This window comes from Rhineura floridana, chromosome 14 (genome assembly GCF_030035675.1).
Source record: "Rhineura floridana isolate rRhiFlo1 chromosome 14, rRhiFlo1.hap2, whole genome shotgun sequence".
Lineage (NCBI taxonomy): Eukaryota > Metazoa > Chordata > Lepidosauria > Squamata > Rhineuridae > Rhineura > Rhineura floridana.
The window spans coordinates 37,171,695-37,193,967 of record NC_084493.1 but is presented as its reverse complement, the minus strand read 5'-3'; the positions used below and the strand labels follow the sequence as shown (position 1 = coordinate 37,193,967).

Sequence of the window (22,273 nt, the reverse complement as noted above, 5' to 3'; positions counted from 1 at the left end):
ACAACTTGGGTCCAGGTTATGTTTAGGAGTGTCTGGTTCTTCATATACCTGCCTGATCACTGAGGTCTTCAAGGGCGTCATTGTTAGTGGTCCCCAATGGCTCAGATGCACAGCTCATGTCCACCAGGACCTGTGCATTTAATATTAGGGGTGCATTTCTATGGAACTCCCTCCCAGCTGAGATCAGGCAGGCCCCCTCCTCGTTGAACTTTTGGCACCTAGTGGAGACCTTTTTTATTTCAGCAAGCATGTTAAATAAGTCTTCTGATTGTATAGTTAGCTGTGACCGATTTTGTCTTCGTTGTATCTTTTTAACCTTGAGGTATAGTACTCAATACGGCGGGTTACGTTCCAGACCTCCGCTGTAAAGCGAAAACCACTGTAAAGCGGAACTCAGTGAAAAGAATGGCACGCGATGTCCGAAAACCGCCGTAAAAGCGGAACAAGCGCCATATGAGTGGGGCTTTAGTCTAATTGCGTCTAATTGAGACCGCCGCATTAGCAAAGCGCCGTAAAGCAAAGCGCCGTAAAGCGGGGCCCTGCTGTACACTGCTGAAGTGGTGTAAAGAGGTCCATACATTGTTGAAATAAATAATAAATTGTCCTCTAGGCTCTGAAATGTGGAAGGTGTCTCAATCTGTGGTTTCAGTGTGAAGCTTAAAGCAGTGACATTGCATTCTTATTCTCCTTCGCTATGTTAGGAATTAGATGTGGGCACTGCACGATGTACAGTGATGATAATAGCCTGGAAAAGTTTGGATCAGTATTTATATCACACTTTGGGGAGTGATGGTTTTACTTGCTGTAGGACTCCTTAAATACCCTGTTTTGTCACAAAATGGTCTATAGGCCAGGAATAGGGAACTTGGTGGCCCTCCAGATATTGTGGACAGCATGGCCAATGGTCAGGTGTGAGAGGGGTTGCAGTCAAACAACATCTAGAAGGCCACAAGTTCCCCTACCTGCTGGCTTTTAGAACAAGAGCGGAGCTTTATTTTCACACTTTCTGTAATGATTTTGCTATTACGTTATGATAAAAACTGGGCCAGTGATGGAGAGTGTCTTACTGTATGGTGTACATACAATGATCTGGTTGAGAAACTAACTTGTTTCAAATACTGATTACCTTCTGATGTCTTTATTTATTGCAGGGAAGGGGATGCAGAGGAGAACTTGGGGTCCCCCAGCGACCCTAGCGTATCTCTTGCCTGTTGGAGTGTCAGTGGCAAGTACCTGGCTGGAGCACTGGAGAAGATGGTGAACATATGGCAAGTCAATGGTATGAGCTATGCATGGTTGAGTGTTGCATACTTAGCATCAGAAGGAGCCTGGTTCATAGGGGTGGGGTGGAATGCCATTTGATTGCAGGGCTGGCCGAGACACTTTGCTACCAAGATGGAACAGCAAATGGAAAAAACAAGGTGTCCAAGCTGTTTTGATGCCTGAGGGAGGAAATCCCACAGGCACCTCTCCCTGGGCGTAAAGGTACAACCATAAATTTAAAAGTAACAATTGACTTTTGCTTGGACTAGCAGCAGAAAGTAAGAGATAACTGGAGACGGATTCATAGCTGAGTTGAAACAGGCCACAGCTGCTGTTGGTCTGGTCTGGGTGGCCAAACCCTCAAGGCACCTCAGCCTACCCCATGGGGAAGCTTGTGAGATGCTGAGCCACAAACTCCTTCAACCATCAGCAAATAAAGTCTGTCCTCCTGCTGCTTAAAGTGCTTTTGAATGGCTTACCTGATAGCTTTACCATCACAGGCCTGGTGGGAGGAATGCTACTGAAGTGACAGTGCTTCTCTTGGATGTGTTCTTCTCTTTCAGGGTTAGGGAAACTGGTGGGTATCTAAATATAGAAAAAGATAAAGTGAATGTTGTGTTCTTAGGAGGAAAAGGACTCTTGGATATTCAGCCTCATTGGGTGTCTGCTCTAACATGGCCAGAAGAAGGGCCAACTACAGCCTGGACAGGAGAAGCTCCAGAATCACTGCTTGTAGGCCGTATGGATGGCTCTCTTGGGCTGATTGAAGTTTTAGATGTTTCTGCCATGCACAGAGTCGAACTGGAACACTGCTACAGGAAGGATGGTAGGGGACTGCTAAGGACTTGTTTTTAAGGGTTTTTTTAAATAACAACCTTAAAAACCTTGTTCAAAAATACTATGTTTTGAAGATTTAATTCTTCGGAGTGTTGATCCTGAGAGTTACACACAAGCAGTGTAAGAGGCCTTTCCGTTGAAAACATCATCTGAAGCGGGGATGCTTACTGGTTATACCAACTATGGTTCTGCAGTAATCTGATTTGTGGTTCACTGTTGATCGCATTGGTGCCTCTTTCAAGGTTAATGCAGGAAAGGAGGGAGTTGCTCTGGAGCGGAAATGAAGGAGAGGACAGAGCATATGTCTCCCAAGGGCAGCTTCTGGTTTGAAAATGGTGGCTTGGAAGGAGCCAGACAGTACTATGTTGCACTTAGTCCCCGATTCTCACTTGTGTCATTCATGGTGGCCCCACCTGATACATTTTGTATTACTTGTTTATGCTTTCTCATCCCTGTGGTGTCATAAAATCATAGAATCGTGGAGTTGGAAGGGGCCTATAAGGCCATCGAGTCCAACCTCTTACTCAATACAGGAATCCAATTTAAAGTTTACAGAACAGTTGTCTGTCCAACTGCCTCTTGAATGCCTCCAGTGTTGGAGAGCCCACCACCTCCCTAATGGCCGTTGGTCCTATTGTCATACCACTCTAACAGTTAGGAAGTTTTTTCCTGATGTTCAGCCAAAATCTGGCTTCCTGTAACTTGAGCCCATTATTCCGTGCCCTGCACTCTGTGAAGATCGAGAAAAGATCCTGGCCCACCTCTGTGTGACAGCCTTTCAAGTACTTAAAAGAGTGCAATATACTCACTTCCTAAATTATGAATATTTATGACTACCTGTTAAAGAAGCAATGTGGACATTTACTTTCCATCTCTTGCAAAGGCACTGCTCTGCTCTTAAGTTCCCACCGATGCTTTCACAAGTTCTGGTTAATGTCCTGCCCAGAGTGCGATTCACGAGACGGAGACGAGGATGAAATTAATTCTTGTTTTATTAGAGTAATTGAGACATCAAAGGCAGCGCGCTTCATAGACCTTGCTATGCTAACTCACTACTGTCCCTAACTAAGCTACCTAAGCATACTCTGCAGCATGTGAAGGAAGTTGACTCGGCACCCAGATCAGGGGGACACTGGCTTAAGTAGGGAAGGTCTTCACCCATAATCTTTGACTCCTTTGAGGAGCCTCCCTCTGGACGAGGCGCTTCTCGCGACGTCTCGCACGGGGCAAAAGGGGGCGCGTCTCTGTCGGCTCATCTGACAATACAGTCTCGATAGGTGCAGGCTTGGCTTCAGGAGGCGGGGATGCATTTGATGTTTCAAGAGGGGAGCTCGGGGGGGGCTGAGTTGGCGCACGCATCAGGACATCCTCTGTTGAGGTGGCTGGAGGTGGCGCGAAGTCTTCTTCGGTGGGAGAACTGTCCGTGGGAACTGGCACAGTCAACCACACCCCCTCCCCCATGATCCTCGAAAACATCTACACCCTCTGATTCTTCCCCTTGCTCTAACTGAGGGATCTGCAACTCATCCAGCCCCCCTCCTTGGTTCCCTTGAGGGAGCTGGGGCTCGACCGTTAATTAGTCTTCAAATAAATTATCTAGCATATTTGGAAGTAGTAGGTATTTTTGGAAGAGTGCTCCCTCTCTCTCCCACCATCTTTCTCTTTTCTAACATAGTTTTGTTGGTTTTTCTCCAGTACAGTTTGATTAAAATTATGCAAAATAACTTGCTTATCAATATTTTTGCTGTTTGCTTCCATAGTGTCTGTTACCTGCCTTGCCTGGTTTAGCGAAGACAAACCTTTTGCAATAGGCTATTTGGATGGGAAATTGCTGATAGGCACAAAAGAGCCACTTGAGAAAGGAGGAATTGTTTTAGTTGATGCGCACAAGGTAAAGCCAAACATTCACACTCATCTGCTTACCCCAGAAGACTTGAGAATTAAAATAAGATTTAAATGTACACAGTTTTGAAAGCCTTTCAAGAAGACTCGCCTCCTAACAGTTTTAATCAGAAGGCTGGTTTGCTCTAGGGCTCTGCACTCGTGAGGGAAGCCACTGTTCAGTCTGAAGTTGGATTGCATTCTAATTGTTGCCCTGTTCTTAAAAATACTTCATTGTAATATTGTACCTAGTCACACAGACGTAAAATCTTCATTTGCCATTCAGGTCACCGATTCAAGTAGGGGTCCTTTGCATGGTTTGTGATTTAGGTTTTGTCAACCTTTTAAACAGTCTTTGTGAAAGAAATCCTTTCTTTTCAAGTAACAAATTCTGATTTGGACTGAGGAAGCTGTTAACTTTTAAAGATCTCATGGTCTTCATTCTGCAAGATGTTTTGGAAACTGGTTGTCCTGCTAGCTGCAGGAGCCCTTTTTCAACCCTGACAACCAATACTTTCTACTTGGGGTCTAGAGAGTATTTACTTCTGTGGTTGTTAGCGTCTTTATGCCATTATTTTGTAAAAGTGGCAAGGAATTCTTTGGAGTTTCCCTCCTCCATGAGCTTCTTTTGGGTATGGGAAGGGGTCAGAATAGTAGGTTCATGTGAGTGCCTTCCGTTCATTTCTCTTGGGGATGATCAGGTGGGTTATGCAATTATCCTGTTTTCCAGGAATACATAGGCGGGGATATTATTACTATTAATCGCCTTGTACTGATTGTTTCTAGGCAGCTTTACAGTGGAAGAAAAATATCTCAAAATGTATGAATGTATCAACAATTTAAAACAGAATAAAACACTTTATTTTAGTGAAAGTGTCAGTAAAACATTTTGCAGTTTACAAAAGCCTCTCCATTGACATGATCAGTGCATCGTTAATATCCAAGACTGACCATATCCCAGACAGCAGGAGTCCCTTGCTCTACAGAAATGTTTTTGCCTGACTCCAGAATACAGTTAAGAGTTGGTGCCAGGCAAACCTTCCTGGGGACGTTCTGCCTGCGTTGAGGTCCATTCTCCCATAAGTATATCTCACACTGGGCCTTAGGGAAGTATGTCAGATTGCTGTTCTTAGAACTTGGCTTCCCCCCTTCTTTAAACAAGTTATTTTTTTCAAATGGTGTTCATTAGTTAGCCCTCTTGTCATATAAAGATGCTGCAATGTGTTTTTTTCTTGCGCCTTGAATTCTTCAGGACACCATCGTTAGCATGAAATGGGATCCGACGGGTAAGATCCTCATGACGTGCGCCAAGGAGGAGTCAGTCAAGCTTTGGGGGCATATGGGGAGTTGCTGGCGACAGCTGTATTCTCTTCCTCACCAGGCTGTTGTGAACACCATCGCCTGGTGCAGCCTTCCAGGGAAAGGCCCAAAGGCACAGCTTTTGCTAGCTACGTAAGTGGATATTTTTGCTGTGTAATTCTTTGGCTCGTTTCTGGTCTGGCTGTTAATCCTTTTAAGTAATTTACACTTACATTATCAAACAAAAACAAGCCTGTTTTTTTACAGATTTCTGGGACATTTTTCTGTGTTTACTCATTTTAAATATGGGTATTGCTTAAAAACAAATGCATGAACTCCATATCACCTCTGTATTGTTTAAAAATCCAAATATGTAAAGGTAAAAAGTTGAATTTTGGACACAATATTGCTTTTCTTAACTTTTATTTAGAGGATGCGAGAATGGTTTGCTTTGTGTTTGGACTGTTCCCCAAGATGAGCTGATCTTGCTGCAGTCCAGCCTGAGTTCAGAAGGATGGTGGGATGAGGAGTCCAGTGGCAAGGTAAAGAGCGCAACGGATGGCAAGAGGAATCTTGCTTTCTTGTTAGAATGAATGCAGTACAGAAAGCAGTGACACCTGGTTTAGGAAAATATCTGTTAAGGGGCAGAAACAAAGCAGGCAGTGCTGGTGAATTGGGGTAAATAAACAATTTACTCTAACGTCTGTAATATTTAAAATCATTCACTCAGCATGTTATCCATATTTGTTCCTAACAAAGTGCTCATAATCACATCCACTATAGTCTCATGTATGCATTCTGAAGAAACTGCCATGGTTCCAAGTATTTTGGGATGTGGGGTGGAACTGTAGAAGATAAGGTTAAATCCTGTGTAATAATTTTTTTTAATGTATTTCTTAATCCAAAAGATACCCTGATGATGAAATTTAATTTCTAGGATGCATACAGGAAAATAGCAGAAACGAAGTGCATTTATCAGCTGAAAGGGCATATTACGCCTGTTCGGACAGTGACCTTCAGTTCTGATGGGCTAACCTTAGTATCAGGTGGACTCGGTGGGCTTATGAACATTTGGTCTTTACGGGTAAGCAAACATCCATATTTAAGGAAACTAAAGCAAAGCCTGTTTTCAGCCTTTCTTTCAAATGCAATTCTTGTATTGTTCCCACTTGGCCAAATGCGTGTATGTCCACCCCAAAGATGAGCAAATAGTTTAAGTCATTTTACTGATGGCCTGAAGAATGCTGATTTTATATGTAATGGGAGAATGATTATCTGTGCTTAAGCTTTTGTGGGTTTATGCTTTCTTTCCTTTTAGGATGGTTCTGTTTTACAGAGTGTTGTCATTAGTTCTGGAGCCATTCAGACAACTGTATGGATCCCTGAGGTTGGAGTAGCTGCTTGTTCTAGTAGATCAAAGGTATTGTTCATTTTGTGTGAATAGAGCTCTGAATGCCAGTCTTCTCTCCCCTAGGGGGTGGGCTAGCCCAGGTTTAGTGCATTTAACCTCTGTCTTAGCCATGTGGTGCTCAGTCATATGGCTGCACTGGATTGCAGACCAAGTGAGTTATCTTAGTAACAGCTATGGACCTGAATCATATGCTTAACTAAACTTGTTTCTAATCCAGTATCTAATACATTCTTTATACAAGAGTTATTGGCAGTGTGCTTGTGTGGCCAGATGCTTTCAGGCTTGTCACATTGGCATATTTAGTCCAAATTATTTGGTCATAATGAAGAAAATGGTTGCAGCATTGTTGGTGCTATTCTCCAAAATGTCCCTGCAGACCCTTGGTTTTCCATGCGGCTTTGCAAACCAGTGATGACTGCTCACCTGGAGTTACAAAATCTCAGTTCTAGAATTTTCCAGAACAAACAGTGGATAATAATTCTTTAAAATCATTTATTAAGTTATGTGATGGACATACCGAGAGCATTTTTATTTCAAATAAAAATTGGAGTTATTTAGAAAAAAACCCAAACTCTTCACTTTTAATTTTTATTTATTTATAAAAGTACTTATATACCTCCTACTTTCATAAAATGTCAAGGCAGTGAATATCAATATATGCAAATACAATAAAACATAAAATACCATAAAACAATACAAAATAATTACAAGAATGGCTGGCTCATCTAAAAAAGGAAATTAAACAACTGAATAGACATGTTGGCATGAAAAAGGCTTCAAGAGTCCTCTGAAGGTTAACAGTCAAGATGTCTGCTGAATCTCTGGTGGAAGTATGTTCTCCAGCACGGGACCAGTGACACTAAATGCCCACAGTCTAATTGAGGCCAGTCGGGCTTCTGAGACACTGGGGATGGCTAACAGCATGCTTCTGGGTGATTGAATTGGGCAATAAGGGCTCACTTGGTCCTTAAGGTATTCTTGACCCAAATTGTTCAGGGATTTGTATATTAATATCAGTACCTTAAACTTGGCCTGGCAACATATGGGCAGCCAATGCAGATGTTTTAGCTGTCTGTCCACATGAGCAGCCTGGCTACCATGATCTGCACCAGCTGGAGTTGGTGAACCATGCCCAGTGGCAGCCCTACCACAGCACATCACAGTAAATCAGGCTCAAGGTTACCAACGCATGGATTACAGTGGCTAGACTAGACTGAGTCCTGATATGGGCAAGGCTGGTGTTCCAGACAAAGCTGGTAAAAGCCACTCCTAGCCACAGAGGCCACTTGGGCCTCTACTGACAAAAATGTATCCAAGAGTACCCTCAAACTCTGTACATGCACCTTCAGATTCAGTGCAACCCCAACCATAATAGGCAGCTGGTCTGTCTTCCAGACATCGGAACTACCTACTTGCAGAGCCTCCATCTTTCGAGGATTCATATACAATTTGTTGGCCATCATTCAGTCCACCGCTGTGTTCAGGCACTGTCCATAGCTTGCACTGCGATTCCTGATGTTGGAGAAATAGAGCTGCATGTTGTCAGCATGTTGATGATACTGTGCCCCAAAACTCCTAATGACGGTTCCCAGCAGCTTAATGTGGATCTTAAATAACATTGGGGACAAAGTAATACCCTGTGGAACCCTACAGTACAAGTGCCTGGGAACCCAAGAGCCTTCCTCCAACGCTACTTGTTCAGACTAGACACTCAAATAAAATAAAATCCTTTATTTGCATTAGCGACGAGCCATTGCATTTGCAATTGAAATGTATACAATAAAAAGCAAATATACAGCTTAATCAGATTTCCTGCTAGGATTCTAACATTTCTGTAAGATACCAATCAGTAAAATTGATAAATCCACAATCCAATATAAGAGAGGTGGATAAGTAGAACAAGCAACTAATAAAAAAGGAATTGTAATGGATTAAAACTCAAGGTACCATTATAGATCTTATTCTAATGGCACCTGCTAAAAATTTTGCAGACATCTGTTCTTGGTCTGCAAGAAGAAAAACCACGTAGAAGTTGGTTGGATGCCCTGGAAAGGGTGACAACAGTGGGATAATTCGCTCGTTCATCAAGTCTCTATAGAAAGAGCAGAATAGCAGTACATGGGCTATTGTTTCAGCACTGCCATCTCCGCATGGGCATAGACGGTTTTGCAATGGAATTCTTTTAAAACACCCTCTAATACAGCTGATGGTAATATGTTCAGTCTTGCTTTAGTAAAAGCTCTTCTGTATTTAGAGATTGTTAAATTTTGTAAATAAGGGGCAGGGGTGTTAAGATAGCTGAGTGGGAAGCTGTTGTACCACAGGCAGAATTTTCTTACTGTGGCCAAATTGCTTTGTTGTTCGATATCGTAAAGGCGCTGTTTAATAAGAGCTCTTGCGTTACTAATCCCTAAAGTAAGTAATTGGTGTGGGGATAAGCCATAGGAGGCAGACTAGACACTTATAAGGGCTACACCCTTCTTAAACACCCTCTGGACTTGACCACACATGTAGGAAGGAAACCATTGTAAACACAGTGCCTCGGATGCCCATCTTGACCAGTTGGTCCAGGAGAGTACTATGGCCAATGGTATTAAAAGCTACTGGGTGGGTAAGAGTAACAGGGTAGCGTTCCCACTTTCCTTCTGACGATCAAGGCCATCTGTCAGGGCGACCAAGGCTGTCCTGAAACCAGGCCTGAACTGAAGTGGATCCAGATAATTAGGAACACCTGCAGTTGGTCTGCAACAGCCCTCTCCGCCACCTTCCCCCCAAAAAGGGATGTTAGTGACTGGCTACTACACTCCATGGGTCCAGGGTGGGCTTTTGAAGGAGTAGATGCACCACCAGCTCTTTAAGGGCACCAGCTCCATCAACACCCTGGACCCACCTAGCCATCCCACTCCAGCTAAGCCAGGAAGAGCAGGGGTCCAGAGGGCGCATGGTTGGAGGCGTAACTGCAAGTATCTGTCCATATCATCAAGCTGCATCAACTGGAAATAATCGCATAACACTGGGCCAGGTGTAGCATTGCACTCCTTGACTGAATTTGACATTACAGCAAAGTCACTACAAAGACGTGTCTTGCAAACTGCCCCCCCAATCCAGAATAGCTAATCTCCTTCCTATACAGAACAACTCTGCCAGCCAACTCCTCAAGTACACAATGCACGCAGCAAAATATTACTTTGATGCCTTCACCGCCATGTTTTAGACACGATTATTTGTCTTAACACATGTTCAGTTGGCTTCAGAGCAAATTTCCTTTTGAGGTCCAGTTTTCATCCAGCCTGACAAATGTTATTAATTTGTTAATTTCTGATAAATGGAGTGAATATACTTGGAAATAGTGACATAGTTATGAATGTTTTCTTCTGTTAGAAGCAAGATATTTTTTCATATTTTGTTAACATATTTTATATTAATAAATGAGCATCGTATATAATGATCTCCTTAATGACAAATACCAGAGAGGCATCTGTGTTGCATTTCTTGGTCAGCGGAGGAGTAGAGCAGAAAGGAATAGGTTAACTCCTCCCTGGAGGCAGAGGCAGACTGTTGAAAAAATGGTTAAGTGGTGGCCAGTCGGAAGGGGAGGGAAGCTCCCACTCTTCAGTTCTTGACTCCCTTCAGCAAGCAAGAGTGAATCCATTCCTCCTGAGACTCCATACGGGATTCAGGGGAGTTCGGCCTTCGTTTTTTCTCCCTTGCAAGGGAGTTTTTTCTTTTGAGAAGCAATGGACTCCAGCCTGCCTCTTCTCTTGCTAGTCTCACCCATCAGCAACTAGGTAGCTTCGTCGCTTGGTGCAGAGTGCCTGGACACAGAGACAGCTGGGATTTGTCCTTGGACAGTGCGCTCCACCTCAATCTCAAGTGTTTGTGTGTGAATCCCTCCTGGAGTGCTACTTCGGCAGGGCTTACAGAGTGCAAGGTCGGCCCCTCGCTTCCTGCACTGCCTTGAGCAGCAGTTCCCTCTTGGCATCATGCTTCCACAACACGCGGCAGCCGCCTCAGATACAACCATTTATTTTCCACTGTGGAGGGAGGGGAGTGCTCTCCCAGCCTGGCTCCCTTTCCCTTGCCTGTTCTGTGGAGGGAGCCTCATGGCCTGTGGGGGAGGCAGCTTGTGCTGATCCTTGGCTGAGGAAGACAATGGGTCCCTGAGCAGGGAGGAGGCTCGTTTCCAGGCAGGGGACTCCTTGGCCACACTGGCATTGGTGGCGGGTACCATTTTGCACTCCCTACCTGAAGATGTTTCACTTTCTCAGGTCCCCTCCACATTGCCTACAAGCCAAAAGTGCACCAGAACCCACCATCTTGATAAGCCATAAGCATTGGTGGCCGTGTTGGCCTGGATCACTGAAACCATGATATGGGAAACGGGTGCTTCCTTGGCTAAACACTGGGCCCATACCCAAATGCCCCAAGTTTCATTGCCCCTTTCAGTACTTGCCTTCCTCCTCCACATCAGATTCCAGGCCAGATAGGAGGAGGCGGAAGAGTATGTGAAGGGATTTGCCTCAGAAGCCCAAACCTCGCATGGACAAGTGAAAGAGGCGATCCAGCTCTGAGGCCCAACCTGGCCGCCTATCCCTCACCCAGATTCCATGGAGGAGGGCACCTCCCTGTCATCTGCTGCCTTGGACTCTGGGAGAGAGGAGGGAGAACCCTCAGGGGAGGACTCCCCTCTGCCCCCACCCGTGCATAAGAGGCTATACTCACCTGATTCTTACCCTATCTTGGTCTCTAAGGCTATGGCTTGCCTCTGGCTAGATCCTCTGAAGGAAGCTACCCAAGAGGAGAGCTCTAAGGAGGGAGAATAGGGATCCTCAGCTGTCTTCCTGAGATCCAGAGGCCAACGTGCAATCATCCCTCTCCCAGGATTCTTCAAGGGCATTATTAAAAAGGAGTGAGATCACCCAACCAAAATAAAATCCTCTCACGCTCTTTCTAGAAAACTCTATGACCTCCCCACAGTAACCATGGAGACTTTTAAGATCTTAGCCATTGATGAGCCGGTGCCCACACTTGGGGTCAAAACCGCTATCCCCAAGGAGGGGGCGGACACCCTGTTGGGCCCAAGTGAAAGATGCAGAGAGGCAACGGCCCTCAGCAGCTAACTCCACAGGATTTCGGGTTGTCCTATCAGCCAGCTCTCGGATCTCCAAGTGCTGCTTTTGAATGCCAGATCGGTATATAATAAAACCTCCCTTGTCCATGATATAATTGTGGAGGAGGGTGCCGATCTGGCATGTATTACCGAGACCTGGGTGGGGGAGCAGGGAGGAGTTGCTCTTTCCCAGCTTTGCCCACCCGGGTACATGGTACAGCACTGTGGTAGGTCTGAGGGCCGGGGAGGGGGGGTTGCCGTGGTCTATAAGAGTTCTTTTCTTCTCACCAGGCATCCTGTCCAGGCGGTGACTGGTCTGGAGTGTCTCCACCTTGTGTTGGGTCAGCGAGACAGATTGGGAATTCTGTTGGTGTACCGCCCACCTTGCTGCCCAACAGCTTCCCTAGCTGAGCTGACAGAGATAGTCTCGGAGGTACTGTTGAGATCCCCTAGACTTTTGGTACTGGGGGATTTCAACATCCATGCCGAGGCTGCCTTATCTGGTGCAGCTCAGGACTTCATTGCCGCCATGACAACAATGGGGCTGTCTCAATTTTCTACTGGCCCAACGCGTGTGTCGGGACACACTCTTGATTTGATCTTCGCCACTGGACATGGAGATGGTGACCTGCAGGTGGGGTGTTTTTCATCTACCCCATTGTCATGGACAGATCACCGCCTGCTGAGATTTAGGCTTACGGCGACCCTTTCCCTCTGCAAAGGTGGGGGACCTATTAAGTTGGTCCGCTCCCGGAGACTAATGGATCCTCAGGGTTTTCAGAAGGCTCTGGGAGATTTTCTGGCTGATAAGACTAGTGCTCCTGTCAAGGCCCTGGTCGAACTGTGGAATACGGAAATGACCCGGGCTGTTGACACGATCGCTCCTGCGCGCCCCCTTCGATGTAGAGCTCATACAGCTCCGTGGTATACCCCGGAGCTGAGAGTGATGAAGCAAGAGAGGAGGAGGCTTGAGTGCAGATGGAGACGAACTCCAGACGGATGCAATCATGCCTTGGTAAGTGCCTCCACTAGGTTGTATATGGAGGCAGTAAGGGCAGCAAAAAAGTGCTATTTTGCTGCCTCTATTAGATCATCTTTGTGCCGACCTGCGGAGCTCTTTAAAATAGTACGAGGGCTTTTACTTTCTGGCCCTCAGGATACTATAGTATCATCTGAAGCCCGCTGCAACGAGTTTGCGGGGCACTTCCAAAATAAAATTGCATGCATCCGTAGGGATCTTGACTCTAATATTAGGACAGTTGATTCCATTGAGGTACCCAGATCACGGTCTTGTCCTCAATTATTGTATGAGTTTCAGTTGGTGCAGCTTGAGGAAGTTGACAAGGTGCTTGGACTGGTGCGCGCAACCACGTCGGTACTGGACCCTTGCCCCTCCTGGCTAGTAAAAGCTAGCCAGGATGGAACTGCTGGTTGGGCCAAGGAAGTGATCAATGCCTCCTTGAGAGAGGGAGTTGTCCCTCATTGTCTCAAGGAGGCTGTAGTGAGACCTCTCTTGAAGAGGTCTTCCTTGGACCCAGATAACCTGAACAACTATCGACCGGTAGCGAATGTGCCATTTCTGGGCAAGGTCTTGGAACGGGTGGTTGCCAGCCAGCTCCAGGCGCTCTTGGATGAAACCGATTATCTAGATCCGTTTCAATCCAGTTTTAGACCCAGTTTTGGCACGGAAACAGCCTTGGTCGCCCTGTATGATGACCTGTGTCGGGAGAGGGACAGGGGGAGTGTAACTCTGTTGATTCTCCTTGACCTCTCAGCTGCTTTTGATACCATCGACCATGGTATCCTTCTGGAGAGACGTTGGGAGTTGGGGTTACTGCCTGGCAGTGGTTCCGCTCCTACTTGGCGGATCGTCTCCAGAAGGTAGTGCTTGGGGAACATTGCTCGATACCCTGGACTCTCCATTGTGGAGTCCCACAGGGATCGGTACTGTCCCCCATGCTTTTTAACATCTACATGAAGCCTCTGGGTGCGGTCATCCGGAGTTTTGGAGTGTGTTGTCATCAGTATGCTGATGACACGCAGCTTTATTTCTCCTTTTCATCTTCTTCAGATGAGGCTGTTGATGTGCTGAACCGTTGCTTGGCCACAATAATGGACTGGATGGGAGCTAATAAACTGAAACTCAATCCAGACAAGACTGAGACACTGTTAGTGAGTGCCTTTTCCGCACAGATGGTGGATGTTCATCCTGTTCTGGATGGGGTTACACTCCCCCTGAAGGAACAGGTTCATAGTTTGGGGGTTCTTTTCGATCCTTCCTTGTCACTTGAGGCTCAGGTAGCCTCGGTGGCTCGGAATGCGTTCTACCACCGTTGGCTGGTAGCCCAACTACGCCCCTATCTGGACGGTGACGACCTTGCTTCAGTTGTTCATGCTCTGGTGACCTCTAGATTGGACTACTGTAATGCACTCTACGTGGGGCTGCCCTTGAAGACGGTTCGGAAGCTGCAACTAGTGCAAAACGCAGCAGCCAGACTGTTGACGAGGACCACTCGGTCCTCACATATTACACCCGTTCTGGCCCGTTTGCACTGGTTGCCGATTTGTTTCCGGGCCAGATTCAAGGTGCTGGTATTCACCTATAAAGCCTTACACGGTGTGGGCCCGCAATACCTGATGGAACGCCTCTCCCGCTATGAACTTACCCGTGCACTTCGTTCGTCATCTAAGGCCCTCCTCCGAGTACCGACCCATCGAGAAACTCGGAGGGTAGTGACAAGATCCAGGGCCTTTTCGGTGGTGGCCCCCGAATTGTGGAATAGTCTCCCCGAGGAGGTACGCCTGGCGCCTACGTTGATATCCTTTTGGCGCCAGGTTAAAACCTTCCTATTCTCCCAGGCATTTTAATGTATTTTAAATACGTTTTAATGTTTTGGTCTTTCTAATTTATTTTATTGTTGTTATATATTTGTATTTTATATTTTGTGATTGTTGATTTATTGTATCATTTTATGTTGTACACCCCCCATGGAGCCTTTGGCTAAGGGCGGTTTATAAATTAAATAAAATAAATAAATAAACTCCTTCTTGGCCTGGGTGGCAGTCAAGTGGTCTAGAGCCCTTCTGACAGAGGTTTCACCAAATGCCAGACATGTCAGGAAGGGACTGTACAAGCTGGCAAAGATAGCTAATTCCTGGCGGACACTTCCTTAGATAGCCTACAATATTTTGCACGGGCGTTAGGCTACTCCATAGTGATAAAACTCAACATCTGGCTGAAGCAGTGGGAAGCAGACCACCATTCCAAAGCCAGCCTCTCATCCCTCCCATACGCAGGCGGCCTACTCTTCTGCAAGTCTCTGGTATGCCCCCTAGTGGAGACTAAGGATTAAAAGAAGGCTCTTCCTGCTGCCCTGAGGAAGGATGACAATAAGACCTCCAAAGGGTACCCAACCACCTACAGGACAATCTGCCAGTTCCGCAGGTCCTAGAATTCTTCCTGGAACTCCTCATAATGGTAGAGCCATCCTTCATCCTCAGCTGGTGGTGTAGCTGCCTGATGAGGAAAGTCACATGTGCACCATTCTTGACTTCCTGCAAGACAGGCTCAACCAAGGCTTGACTCCTAATACACTCAGGCTGCAAGCGGTGGTCCTAGGAAGCATTCTCCCATCAGTGGGCGGTAACTCCATCTCCATTCATCCTCAGATCAAGTGCTTCCTGAGGGGGAACAGCCCTCCTTTCCCACCTGGTGCAGCGCAGGCTTCCCTCCTGGGATCTCATCCTAGTTCTCAGAGCTCTCTTGGGACCCGTCTTCAAGCTGGCCTGCTCCATACCCATCAAGGAATTCACCTCAAAACAGTCTTCCTTGTGGCTGTCACTTCGGCTGGGAGGATGGCAGAACGAGGGCTCTGTCCATCTGGGAAGAACCTGCACCTTTCACCCAGACAAGGTGGTCCTTGCCCTGACCCAGAGTTAATTCCTCCTTCCATTGGGCACAGGATGTCATGCTATCCAGCTTCTGTCCTAACCCAGTTCACTGCAAGGAAAAGAGATGGTGCAGGCTGGATGTCAGCTGAGTGCTTAGGATCTACCTCAGCCCTTTAGGAAGTCTGAGAGTCTGTTCGTGTCCTTCGAACAGGGGCACAGGGGTGGACGGTTTCCAGGTTTACCTTCAGTTGTGGGATGAGGGATTGCATGGTTAGGGCCTACCAAGCCAAGGATACTCCCCTCCCCTCCCTCAGGGAATAACCACTCATTCTGTCAGGTGGACCGCCACCATGATGGCGCTCCACAAGGACGCCTCGCTGGAGGAAATCTGCAATGCTGCCACCTGGGCTCACCCTTCCACCTTCATCAGACGCTATCATGTGGGTAAGTTTGCCTCCGCCGATGCTGCCTTCGGTCGGAAGCTTCTCTGGAGGGTAGTGGCCTAGGTCTGCATCCCACCTAAGGGTGTTGGGGGGGTCACTGCTTCGGTACATCCCATTCCTGTCTGCTCCACTCCTTAGCTGACCAGGATCAAAAAGTTGGCCTTCGCAGGAAGTGTCCTCCCACTAAGTGGAATGGAGCCGACAGCCCCACCCTGCAGAGAGAGCTAGGCTGTGGGGTGGGGAGGGTCCCCCCTCCGGGACCCTTAGGCAGCCTTTGGCCACATAGCTTCCTGGACCACATGGCTAAGCTCTCCTCGACCCCCTTCTTCACTGTCCAATCATGTTTTCTGGTGTCTTGTTCTATCCTCTATTCAAGTTGCACATGAATATGGCTTAAGTGGCTGGATACTCTGTGCTTGTTTTTCATTTACTTTGTCATCAACTGAAGAGTGGGAGAAGGTTACCTCCCCTTCTGGCTGGCCACCACTTAACCACTTTTTCCAAGTGATTGCCTTCAGAGAGGAGTTAACCGATTTCTGTCTGCTCCACTCTGTGCTGACCAGAAGGATGCTTCACAGTAAGACCAACTTTCCATTTACTCATTTACTTGGGAGTAAGTCTTACTGTACTCTATGGGGCTCCCTTCTGGATAAACATGTAGAAAATTATGTTGCTAGGCTGCAGTGGTAAGCATAATTGAACACAGTGGGACTTGCCTCTGAGTAAACATGCTGAAGACTGTGCTGTTTTGGACTATATGTGTGGCGAAATGGACTGTAGCCCATAAAAATGTCTGTCACAGAAAAATGGTTTAGTCTGTAAGATACCACAATACTCTTTGTTTACCCTTAATGTATTCAAAATCACCGATACAATAAAGAGATGCTGCAGTTAGCAGCATACAATCAGTGTTGAAGCACAAATCATTACAATAAACAAAAACAGATTTATATCTAGCTTGTATCTGTATTCCATAGTTTGTAAACAGTAAGCAAGTTATTACAAAAAAGTTAGTATTTTTCTTCTTTTCTGAATTGGACATATTTGAATTTTGTTCAGGATGTGTTGGTGGTGAATTGTACGTCAGAATGGATATCTTCTAACCATATCCTTGCAACGTGTAGGACTGCTTTGAAACAACAGGGTATTCTTGGATTAAACATGGCCCCTTGCATGAGGGCTTTCCTAGAACGTCTGCCCATAATGCTTCAGGAACAGTATGCTTATGAAAAGGTAAGAGGACTTGATTAAGGCTGCACATTAACACAAGATAGCGGTAAAGTGCTGTAGAACTGTGCTGTGTTTAACAACATGTAAATACACAAGATGTTTGCAGAAATGCTGGTCTTATGAAGCATGGAATAACACTGTACTGCTTCTGGTTCTGCAGTATTTGTTTGAGAAACAAAAAGACCCTCTGAAGTCTAATTTATTATTATTATTATTATTATTGCCCTTCATCCAAAGGACCCGGGTCCAAATTTAGAAACATATAATTATAAACAAAACATTTGGCCAACTTTCTGTTGTTTTTTGGCAGAGTAACTGTGTATTTTATTTTATTTATTATAAAATAATGGTAGTCAGAAAAAAATGGGGGAATGTGGAGAGTGGGGGACCTTGATTAACAGTTTGATTTTGATGGGGGGTCCCCAAAATGTCTGATACCTGTGAACGTTGAGGGAGCTGGTGTTAATAGAAAATGAAGGGGTGCCAGTTTGGTTCGTTCATTTTGCCCAGTCTGTGACTTTCTCTTTTCTAGCCCCATGTAGTTTGTGGAGACCAGCTTGTTCATAGTCCCTACATGCAGTGCTTGGCCTCACTGGCTGTGGGACTTCACCTAGATCAGCTCCTGTGCAATCCACCAGTCGCGCCTCATCATCAGAACTGCCTCCCTGATCCTTTGACCTGGAACCCAACCGAGTGGGCCTGGCTGGAGTGCTTCTCCACAACAATCAAAGCTGCTGAAGCTCTGGCCAAGGGAGCCACCTTCCCAGAATCCTTCACAGTCCCAGATCTGGAGCCTGTGCCAGAGGATGAACTTGTCCTCCTCATGGTAAAATGTGCAGTGTGGTGTTGTGACAGAAGAGCTTAGCAATAGAGCACTTGCCAGAGGTGGTGGTGGTGGGTGGCTGGGGAGTTGGTGTTGTTTCAGTGATGTCAAAACTGTAGCAAACCCACCAGCACCACCATCTTATTCACTCCTTTGCAGCCAGGGAAGAGATTTTCAGATTAATAGCAACAAAAGCAATCCCAGCTTGTCCCCTTTGGGAGTAATAATAATGATGATTTACACTTTAAAATTTTCATAGTGCTTGAGATGCCAAAATGTGTATAACAGCCCTGTGAGATCAGTATTATTATTTTCCTGTTGTACATGAGGATGCATGAGGAATTTGATTATTGTGTTGCAATACATACTGACCTGACCTGATCTGAAGGAAGGATGGGATATAAACAGAAATGATGATGAAGATGATGGTGGTGGTGGTGGCGGCTGCTGCGACTTATTTATTTATTTATCCTTCCCAGCCATCCCTCTATCTCCCTCTGTAGAGATCTATAGCTTCTCAAGCTTTGGATCCACCTGTAAACTTGCATAGCCATTTGTAAGCTAACTCCACATTTACAAGCCCTAGCATTTCACCCTACATCAGAAAACACAAATAATACCATATCAGTAGTTATCAGTGAGCAAGTTCAAATTTTATTGAACATTTTTATTCCAAATGTTAATATAATTGTGTACATATAGGCAATGTGTATTTGAATGACATTTAAGCATGATGCAGACCTCCCTAATCAACAGATCACAGTCCAGATTGGGCAGAGTTTACAGTTAAGATTTAGTAAGTCAACACAGTTGAAAAGACACTGTGCAGAAGTCAGTGAGAAGGATGTACCACCTTTGAGCTGCATCGCTTTTCAGAACGGGTCTTCAAATTGTGTGTGTCTTGGCTGGCTTATTCGACTTGTCTGGGGCTAGTCCACTGGCTTCTGTGATGCAGCCATACTCCAGGTGCGGGTAGTGCAGCTTGCTGGAGGGATGCTGGCCCTGCCTTTAGGGAAGGGAACAGCACAACAGGCCTTTTCACACCCCATTTTCCAACTCTAGGATTCTGTTGACTCATAGTTAACTAAGCCAGAAGAAAAGAGGAGCAGTGTATGCTTCACAGGAGGGCACTCAATTATTTTGCTGCCGTACAGGTGAGACCTTGCTGCACCTTCTTGCCCTGCCTGAAGCTACAATTTGATGCATCTTTCTGATACAACTAAGCCCTACTGAAGGAAAGTGGGGTTACTTCTGCATAGTAACTTATGCATAGGATAAGGCTAAAAGTTTAGACATTTGAGACACAGGCAGTTGAATCTTGTCAATGCTTACTCAGAAGTAATTTCATTAACTTCAGTAAAGCTTATTTCTACTACGTGGGACTACAGTCCTTGGGCTGTGTAAAGTGGCATATGGGGGGGGAGGAAAGGAGTGAGTGAGCTTCTCCCATCATACTCAGCCCTGAATCCAAGCAGCTTTTCGTGCCGGCTGGCCTGGAGCTGTGGGTTGGTTGTTGCTTCCTCAAGTTGGTGCTAACTAGGCACTTAGCTCAGAAATATTATAAATGAATTATAAAATAAATTACACTCTCCCACCCCACTAGAGACAGAAAGCAGTTTCCAGTCTAATCAGTAAAAGGGTATGTATTGGCAATATAAAACACAAGTAAAACTCGACAAGTCAAACAGCAACTAACAGACTACAGTGTGAAGACTACAATGTGAAGACTCTCAAACGCCTGGGAGAACTCAGAACTGTTTCCTGACTCCTAACTGAGCAGAGCAGAGGGAGCTGTATCAGCTGGTCCAGAAGATATACAAACAAGCCAGCTCTCAGAATGCGAGCAAACAGAGCAAGCGAACAGAGAGAACTAACAGGAGTTTGGCAGAGGTGGTGTAGGGAGGAAGAGACAAAGACAAAGAGGGCTCTGAAGCCGTGTGCTCTGAAGGGCTCCATAGCAGCTTGATTGGAAGGGGCATGGCCTGATAGCTGCTGGCTGAAGGGGCGTGGCCTGATAGCTGCTGAGTGCAACTCGGAGCCGCTGTGTGTGCTGGGAGTTTTCATTCTGTTTCCTGACGCCTAACTGAGCAGAGCAGAGGGAGCTGTCTCAGCCGGTCCAGAGGAGATACAAGCGAGCCAGCTTTCAGAGAGCGAACGAACAGGTGTGTGATGGCAGAGGTCCCTAAAAAAGTTTCCCCTTGTACAGTGCACCACATACCAGTGGGAGTCTCCTATTTACCCTGAAGGAGGACAGGGCAAAGCACAGGTTATTCCAATACAAGTAGAAAGAAAGAAACAGAAAGCAGTAGAGAATATGGAGGGGAAGGACACTCCAGTGGTGGTGATCCGTAAGGGGTGTGCAATGTTTGTTTTCTTGCCTGAGAACAACATGGCATACACGTGCAACAAGTGCAAGCTGGTGGCACTGTTGGAAGAAACAGTGAGGGGCCTGGAACAGCGGGTGGCCACACTGAAGAGTCTAAGAAAAGACAAAGAGTTCTTAGATAGGGAACAACAACAGCAAAGAGAAGTACAGGAGATGGAAGAACATCAGCATGTTGAAGCAGAAGAGGAGATCGAGGTGGAGAGCAACAATGAAGTGGGGGAAATTCTGTGGAAAAGAGTGACAGGAGCATAAAAGCAAGAAGACATCCTTCACCGGTGGAACTACAGAACCACTTCCAGGCACTTGAAGATGAGACTGGAAGACAGACTGCAGGGGAGGAATTACAGGAGACCCAGCGAGAGTGCAAGCGAGAGGCTGAAACTCAGTCAAACAGAGGCAATGAAACCATGCCCCATGACAAGAGGAAGAGAAGAGTAGTAGTGCTGTCTCCCTGGAGGATGGATTAGAGATGTGACAAAAGGGTTGCCATAACTCATAAAGCAGGTATCCTTTTCTTCTCCATTTGGTAACTAGTGATACTGCCAAGCAGAGCTACAAAGAAATCACATCAGACTTTGAAGCTCTGGGAAGGCAACTCAAGGACTTTGGGGCCCAGATAGTTTTCTTATCCATCCTTCCAGTACTTAGAAGAGGAGTAGGAAGGGAAAGAAAAATACTCCGGGTGAATAACTGGCTGTGAAGGTGGTGCCAACGGTGGAGATTTGGTTTCTGGGACCATGGGTTACGCTTCCTGGAAGATGGACTGATGGCAAGTGATGGGCTGCACCTCACAAGGACTGGGAATAATGTGTTTGGCCACAGCATGGAGAATTTCATCAGGAGAGCTTTAAACTGAATCCCAAGGGGAGGGAGACGTAGACTTGGCGGTAACAACTAACAAAAGCTTGAGCACAATAAGAGGAACTGAGGGAATGGCCCATACTTCATAAAAATGTAGGAAGGAATCCAGGCCATAAATCATATTTCTGTATACTAATGCCCAGAGTATGGGAAACAAACAGGACAAACTTGAACTCTTAATACAGGAGAGTAAATATAACTTGATAGGTATAATTGAAACTAGGTGGGATGACTCCCATGACTGGAATACAGCGATTGAAGGATATAACTTGTTCAAAAAGAACAGAAGGAATAGAAAGGGATGTGGAGTCGTGCTATATTTTAAAAATATATATCCCTACACAGAAATACAGGAGGATGAGCTTGATAGCTCCACCGAGAGTACCTGGATTAAAATAAAATGGGCAAGAAATAAAAGGAACACTACCAACCACCCAATCAAGGAGAAGACGAAGGTGAAACTTTTCAAAAGCAAATTGCCAATGTTTTGAGGAGCCATGATGTAGTAGTAATGGGGGACTTCAGTGACCCTGATATCTGTTGAGAGACAAATTCTGCCAAACATAGCCCCTCCAAGAAATTCCTGACTTGTGCTGGAGATAACTTTCTCCTACAGAAAGTGGAGGAAGGAACTAGAGGATCAGCTATCCTTGACTTGATTCTAACCAATAGAGATGACTTAGTGGATGAGGGGGATTTAAGGGAACTCTGAGGGAAAGTGACCAGGTTATACTTGAGTTCTTGATTTTAAAGGAAGCAAAAGTTGAGGGTAGCCATAAGAGTACCCTGGACTTCAGGAAATCCGATTTTAATAAACTCAGAACAATGATAAGTAAGG

At 45.8% G+C, this 22,273-nt stretch overlaps 1 protein-coding gene across 7 annotated transcripts in view; it reads left to right on the top strand.

The window, feature by feature from the left end:
- HERC1 (HECT and RLD domain containing E3 ubiquitin protein ligase family member 1) overlaps nucleotides 1-22,273 on the top strand; it is a 167,787-nt gene that overhangs the window by 120,380 nt on the left and 25,134 nt on the right. For all 7 annotated transcript variants that reach the window (XM_061594925.1, XM_061594923.1, XM_061594922.1 and 4 more), the window contains exons 53-61: nucleotides 1,152-1,279; nucleotides 1,889-2,089; nucleotides 3,861-3,991; nucleotides 5,234-5,433; nucleotides 5,711-5,822; nucleotides 6,218-6,364; nucleotides 6,599-6,700; nucleotides 17,195-17,368; nucleotides 17,898-18,191. In XM_061594925.1, coding sequence (XP_061450909.1) covers nucleotides 1,152-1,279; nucleotides 1,889-2,089; nucleotides 3,861-3,991; nucleotides 5,234-5,433; nucleotides 5,711-5,822; nucleotides 6,218-6,364; nucleotides 6,599-6,700; nucleotides 17,195-17,368; nucleotides 17,898-18,191 — 1,489 coding nt within the window. The remainder of the gene's footprint in view (nucleotides 1-1,151; nucleotides 1,280-1,888; nucleotides 2,090-3,860; nucleotides 3,992-5,233; nucleotides 5,434-5,710; nucleotides 5,823-6,217; nucleotides 6,365-6,598; nucleotides 6,701-17,194; nucleotides 17,369-17,897; nucleotides 18,192-22,273) is intronic.